Genomic DNA, 7,573 nt, shown 5'->3' on the forward strand with positions numbered 1-7,573 from the left:
CACACACACACACACACGCGGAGCGCTGTGTGACATTGGGCCGTCCCCGCTCTGGAGACCCAGCGCCGGTTGGCTGCTGCGTTCCCCCCAAACATTCTCCCCCTGCAGAGGCTGAAGCTACATTAGGAAATCGGTAGCATTAATAATTTGCCAGGCTGAGCAAGATGTGCATTTATTAATGTCGCCTGCACGTCCGTGTCTTCCTACGCTCGGGTTTTATGAATGGATTTGGAATGGAAATGTAGGCCAAGGCAGAAAAGGCAGCCATACTTTATACACCGCTACACACAAGATCACATTGGAGTCCTGGCACATGTATGACACACTGACTTCACTGAACAGATTACATTTCAAATCGCCTTTAAAGTCATCATATTTTTCACGAAATCAACAACCAACCAGAAATAGAAGCGCTCAACCATCTCATGCACCGCTGCACCCAAACACACACTCCTCACATTTCATTCCCATTTCTGTTGCTATTTTAATGTTCATAGAGACTGTGTAGTATTAGTCTGCATTACTTCATGTTTTAATACGCAGATCTGCAGCTTTTGATTGGTCCAGGCGCTCCGGCTGCGTCTATCAGCAGAGCAAACAGACCGACTCTACTTTGCATTAGAAAGTTTGTTCTCACACACCGTTTGGCTTCAACTGAAGTTAAACGCAGACAAAGAGACGCAAACAGCTCAGGAGAACATTGAAGAAACTCAATCAGGATCATAAACACGGCTACAAAGGCGGATCTCATTAGGTTTGAAAGCAAATTAGCAGCGTTTGTCGGATGTGAAAGAAGGTCTGGAAATCAGCACTTTGATATGTTGGGTTCCCAGAGCGGGACTGTCAGGGTTTGAAGAGGCTGAATGGTGTGTATACACACACACCGCAGGTGCATTCCTCACATGAAAAAAAGAAGGAGAAATGGTGTAATTGCGTACAAATGTATAAGAAAACGTGACTCTGTAATTCTGACATTTACCAACCAGACAAGCTGCATCCAGTTTCATGCGGCATGATGGTGCTGTACGGTGCAGAAGCTGAATGGAATGCAGCCCTGGATAACATGCATGTAGCAGGATTTGCATTGGAGGTATAATGACGTAAACACACGTTTAAGTGAGGGTTTCAATTATAAAAATTACAAAAAATGTCTTCAATGCCATCAAGATGAATCCAAAGCTAATTTATTTATTTTCTATAAAATAATTGATACCTATATATTTTTTTTTACCCAAACATCCATGTTATGTTTTCTGCAGCACCTCCTTCAGTATCATTCTGTGCATGCACATACACACACACCTCCCCGCTGGTAAAAAGAAAATGGCACAATCCAATAATGCCTCTCCATGAAGGCTGGACCCTCAGCGCGACCCCTGACCTCACCTTGACACCGCCTGCATCGCCGCCATCACCGCTAAGAGGCAAGTGACGGGATACGCAGTGAGATTCCCTTCAGTCCTCCTCTCTGTCAGACCCGATCCTCCCCCCGCCCCCTCGCTGCGTCCGGTCTGATGCCGGTGGACACGCCCGCCCGCCCGCTTTACATTTTGAGCGATGGCCTCTGCTTCTCTAGCTGGGAGCCTCAAACGTGAGAAGCTGCGACCCTCGTGCTCTGCCCCGCGGTGCTCACACACACACGCTCCCCGCTCCCCCCCCCCTCCCCTCCGCCTCGACTCCCACCGTCGCCATGGCAGCCCACACTGGACCCCTCCCTAGGAAAGAGTGTAAACAGTAATTGCTACATAAATTATGTGACTCTGTGTTCTTCAGGTTTCCCCTCCGGACTCTTGATCCTCTGATAAGATATAGTGACTGAGCTGAAAGTGCCGGGTGATAAGTACGGTGATAAAACATAATGTTGCTCCATAAATCTCTGCCGTTCTTATCTTTGTCCATAAAAAAAACACATTGAGGAGAAAAGGTCGGGTAAATGTTGCGCAGGGGTTAAGTTAGGAACAAAGCATAAATAAAGGTCACGTCACGCCGCCGGAAACATGATTGACGGATAGGATTTTTCAGAGAGTAGCCGCGTCGAAACACCGGCTGCCCTCGTTCACCCAGATGTTCCTATTTGTCACAGGAAAGTCACACATCCCCTAAAGGATAATAATTTTTATACGTGGCGGCAAAACAGCAGCGCCCCGACCCCCCCCACAGGGACGCACCCGTAAATCACACGGCTGTGATTAATTAAGAGGCAGATACACACGGCGTGTCCATGAAGAGCCGTGATGGAGCGCCGCTGGTCAAACGCTCGCAAAAACACCCCGGCCAAACGCGGCGCAGAGCGAGGTGCACATCCTGACAATGCACCGCTGACAGGAGGATTGTAAACGGGAACAATATGGGGAAGGCGGCGGTGGCGGTGACGGCGGCTGGCGGGAAAAGGGGGCTGGATGAGGAACTGGAGACGGCGTTCTGTGGCATAAAAACACAGCTGATGAATTTGGTAAATTGTAGCGTTTCCAGGCTGCAGCTGGGCAAAGAAAGGCCTCGCTGACAGGAGGACAGGAATTCTCTGTGATGACCGCTGCCCCACTTTGTACATCTGTAAGCTTTATTGTTCGTTCCATATGCATTTGTTTCCATCCATATATGAACATTCACGCGTGTGGAGGCTCTGAATCCGCTTACAACCTTTTGAATACACACATAGATTCTACTCGGCCCATCTACAAATAATCTGCAGCCTTAACAAAGGATTAAGCCCCGCATGCCACGCAATAATCCCGTGTGACTTTAGCCTGAAAGTCTATAAAAATAATTATCTGAAATCTCACGATAACGTTTGTCTATCAGATAACTTTGGGAGCGGAAAGACGAGCGATTGAAGAGATAGCACGCAGTTATTTATGGTCACGTTTGAAGTAGAAAGGGACTCGCCTGGCCTTTTTTCTATCATTTCAACATCTTAAAACACATTTAAAGTTTAGATTCTGTCGCTCTCTGGAGCTGTTGGAGTCTTTAAAGAGCAAAGAAGCTTCACAGGACTCATTTAAATTTAAAAAAGGAGGGAGAATGGATGTGAGTGGCATCCTGGGCGCGTGTGTGTGTGAGCTGCAGAGTCCATCAGCGCTCCACTAAGACACAGTTCATTTCCAGGCGGCCCCTGAACCGGCCCCTAATGTCCCGTGTTATCAGAATGAATCAGCAGTGCTGATAAATCAGCCGTTTGGAAACACGCTGCGAAGGCCTGTCAGCTAATGTGTGCGTGTTGTGTGATACTCATATGCAATGCTTAATGTTGTGGAACCAATTCTGTCATTTCCATTATGTAAATACATTTGCCTCAGCACTATATTTTATGTATTGTCTCCCTTGTCTCAATTACTTGGGCTATTAAAAATCAAGAGGTTATGGAAATGAGGCGCAGTTGTCTGTTTGTAGTTTGATGACAAGTGCAAAGTGTTTATGAAAGCTCGTTATGCATTCAGTTGGAGTCTGATTCGTCAACATGCTCTGAGCGTCCATCCATAGCCCACAATGCAGCAGGGGAGGGGGGCGGGGGGGGGGGGGGGGGCATGCCAGCATTTAAGCGTAAACAAGACAATCAATTGTTCTGTAATGGAAAAAAATATAAATTAAAAAACAGAAATGCGTCATTTAATTTAGATTTGTCTTTAATTTAATCAAGGAGATAGAAAATGTGGAAGAGGAAAAAAATAAAATGATACAAACACACACACACACACACACATACACACACACACACACTATATCTGAGTGTTTGTGGCCTGTGCCAGAGCAAATGAGTGTTTGATGCTTTAGTTTGGATAATTTACTGTTAATCAACCGCCATGCCAAAGGAAAATACCGCAGGAAATAATTAACAAAGCTAAATCATGGAGAACCTATTCAGAGGAAATTAAGCCTTTAAGTATCACCGCTTTCTGTGGCTGTCAGAATTTAAATGATTCCGGATTCCTTCTTTCTAACATCTCGCACTTCGCCGCCTGGTCATGAGCGAGGGGACAACTTCAGGCACGACAGCAATAACAGAGCAGCAACACTGTGGAGTAAAACCGTGCTGCTATTCAAATAAAGGAGGTGCGAGGTGTGTGTGTGTGTGTGTGATCAGTCAAAGTGCTGCGATGGAGAGAAGTGAACGCATGGCACTAATGTGAGGCCGTCACTGGCTCACACACACCACACTGGGGGTTTATTATCCCGAGCCCCAGGCAGCATCTGTACTCCTGCTCGGCTGGAGAGACGACGCTCCGCCGCCGCCGCTCAGCTAAATATCATTAAGATTCATTTTGATATTTTGATTGCAGATATAATGTTGTATTTTTTTTAAAGGGGGTCGTTGTGCAGCAGATGTTTAACACACCACTGTGCTGACAAACAAAACACTTAACCCAGCAGATAAAACTGTGACTCCAAATACAGTGAGATGAGGAGACAGCAGTTAGAATACAAAATAAAATATCTAAAAATAAATGAAATGCTGAACAATTAACCTGGATGTCCCTTCTCTCTTCCCCTCCCTCTGTCAGGCCTCTAAAGCTGCTGCTTTAATCTGAAACTTCATGCAAAGTTCAGATAAAAATGTTCCATGTGAGAAAGCAGAGAGAGAAAAAAATACAAAATCAAAGCTAAATATAAAGGATGTTAGTTTTTTAGAGATATGACATCATCACACAGAAGAACAGTAACATTATGAGTAAATTAGGTCTGTGGCTATTTTATTTTATATTCTGTTTTTCCTGTGAGTCTTGTCTTACATGTATGAAGAATCTGTACCTATAAAATATCTGAAGTCACATACAAATAAATTAACAATGTAATTTTGGTTCCAAACAGAGAATAAAAGCTTATTTGTCCCTTTTGTTGAGTTAAACTGGACCTGGTGCCAAACGGGAGGAATTCACATTAACAAACTAAATCGAATTACGGAATTATTTGTCACACATCGCCCCACGTTGCCCGCGTGTGTGTGTGAGTGTGTGTGTGTCCGGGTTGTTGAAGGACAGTAAAGGCAGCAGCAACTTAAACTTTAAACCCAAACGCCGCTGCGTCACCGTAAAGCCGTCAGCTCGGCTCCCTCTCCCTCCGTCACGCACATCACGGATCGTTTCTTTGCGGTTCTTGTTGTTTCTGCATTTCTAACGCGCGTTAACGAACCGGGCGCCGCGTCGCACCGCGTCTGATCAGCCCGCCGTACGCGCGTGTTCGCCGGGGCTGACGCGCTCCGATGCGCCGCCGCCGCAACGGAGCGGAGCGGAGCGCACGACCTCTGCCTTCAACTGGAGGAGGAAGAGGGGGGAAAGGACAAAACGCTGAAAAGTGGTGTGAAAGTTGTACCTTTTCTCTTGGAGCGCCTCCTCCTCCTCCTCTTCAGCTTGCATTTCACCTGCCCGCCCTGAGCCCCGGACGCGCGGCTGCTGTTTCCAAGTAGAGATGCCATGAGAGGAGAAGAGCGGAGCGGAGAAGAGCGGAGCGCGGAACAACTTGGACTCGGCACCTCGACTCTCCTTTGTACTTGTCTCGCTTCGGTCTCCGCCGCCGCGCTGTGACACACACACAACACACACACTCTCTCTCTCTCTCTCTTTCTCTCCCTCTCCCTCTCTCTCTCGCTATCGTAGCGTCCTCCGGATTGACGTAGACTCGGACTGTAGCTGGTCTCTCCCCCCTCCTTTATGCCTCCTCACTCGGGGGTCGGGGGGCGTCGGAGCGCGTCTCTCCGCTCCTCTCACCTCTCCTCTCAAACTCCGGCTCGCCTGCGGCTCTGGCAGTGGTGTTTGCGGCGCAGCGTGGCGGCTCTCGGCAGCTCTCGATTCGGGCTCCCCGTCTCCTCCTCCGCTCTCCCTCCAGTTTCCTGCGCCTCTGCAGAAATTTTTGGCACCAGCCACTTTGGATTCAATCATGCAGGACGCCTATCTATTTGCTGCCGAGCTTTCTAATTAGGGTCCAATCCGGGCTGTCTGGGAGGTGTGACATCACCAGCTCACACCCCTTATTCACCCGCTGCTTTTTATGCTGATTCCATTTTCCTTTACTTTCTCTTACTTATGTTCCTCTCACACTGCAGGCAGGGGAATACACGTCTCCCTCCGCTCCCACAGAGGTCAGAGGTCAGGCACTGGAGATGGTAAGGGTTTGTTGTTGTTGTTCTTTTTGCTCAAAGGCACTTGGGCAGGTTCAATGTTTACCTGTATACGAGCTTAAATCTGTTTTCTCCCGTTGGCACACAGTCTCCCTGGCATTTGTATGATGTCGTGTTTGTATGGCTGGATTTGAAGGAGGCCAAAGAGAATGTAATGTTGACGTTGGCGTTCGTCTCGTCTCGCCTTCTTCTGTTTGTCTACACTGAGATTTCTGTTTGGGATCAAAACGCCTCTAAAATAAATTTCAGTTAAATTCCCACTCCGTCTTCTAATTTAGGCTTATTGACAAGTGCATGAAGGAAGAGTACCGTGGTTAAATATCCAATTCATTAGCTTCCCTCCACAACAACTCAGATCCCATTACATCAGACACACTCTACATTCACTGCTTCAAAGTCCAACAATGTGCTGTTTTCCAAAACAAGACAGAATGTGCCTCACGATAGGTCTCACAACACTTTGTTTCCTTTAGAGAAGCCTATTTGGAGCTTGCAGGTGACCTTCAGCGCGGTAGGAAAAAGCCTACTGACAGTTTATTGCAGCTACAAAGTTTGAAAATTGTGACATTTTGGCATTTTTGGGTGAAAGCGCAGCATCCAGGCTTTCAGAGAGCCTTTGTGACTTTCCCTAGCTGGAGGTTATTTTTGAAATCCCTCGACATCTGTGGAAGGTCAGGTGTACGTTCAGGCTCTGCCACATACATCAAGACTGCTATGTTTGTCTTAGTGAGTATTGCTTTACTACTTTACTGCTATTCTGCATCCATATATGAAGTTAACACCTTGGCAGTGTGAAGCCGATGCAGTCTTCCTCTCATATTCCCTGTAATGCTGCTATTTTCCGTAGAAGCCGAAGAAAAATCTAACATATTACCCATCAACCGACACCTGATTTACCCTCAACACCTCCCATCTATTTTAGTTACGACGGAGCAAAGCAATGCATGTGCAGAAATTACAGCGTGACACGTTTGCTGATGTCAGACGGAAAAGTCACTTTGAGGTTCTGTGGTGGGTGGAAACGTTTCCCCTGCGCCCCGAGGGGAGGAGAACGAGGAGAACGCGGAGAGCCAAGGTGCCGGGGAGCGTCCGGCGGCCGGCAGCCTGCCCTCAGGACGCCCACAAATATCCATGTAAATTGCAGTTTAAGAGAAATCAATAGAAGTGACAAGTTGCCAATGCCACTATCTGGGGCAGTAATGAAGGTGTGCAGGCGGGGGTGGAGGCGTACATAGATAACAGCAAACAGGCCGGGTGGGGTGGAGTTACAGGTTAGAGGCAGATGCACACACACACAGACACACACATACACAAAAACACCAAGGTCAATAGTTCTCGGATGGATGCAAAGTGGCTCCACAGGCTCAGACTGAAGCTGGATCATCTCCTGTAGGCAAACTGGTGATGGATCTCTCCCAGTACACTGACAGCCTAACCTTTCCCTGTGTGTGTGTTTACGCC

The 7,573-nt window shown here is 47.4% G+C and overlaps 1 protein-coding gene across 1 annotated transcript in view; it reads right to left on the bottom strand.

The window, feature by feature from the left end:
* adarb2 (adenosine deaminase RNA specific B2 (inactive)) overlaps positions 1 to 5,410 on the bottom strand; it is a 119,563-nt gene extending 114,153 nt beyond the window's left edge. The window contains exon 1 of the mRNA XM_076138128.1: positions 5,308 to 5,410. Within this exon, the coding sequence (XP_075994243.1) occupies positions 5,308 to 5,410 (103 nt within the window). The remainder of the gene's footprint in view (positions 1 to 5,307) is intronic.
* Between the last annotated feature and the right edge of the window lie 2,163 nt (positions 5,411 to 7,573).

Source organism: Genypterus blacodes, unplaced genomic scaffold (assembly GCF_046128005.1).
Source record: "Genypterus blacodes isolate CSIRO-AG114 ecotype Tasmania unplaced genomic scaffold, CSIRO-AGI_Gbla_v1 ptg000348l_1, whole genome shotgun sequence".
In the NCBI taxonomy this organism is placed as follows: Eukaryota; Metazoa; Chordata; class Actinopteri; order Ophidiiformes; family Ophidiidae; genus Genypterus; species Genypterus blacodes.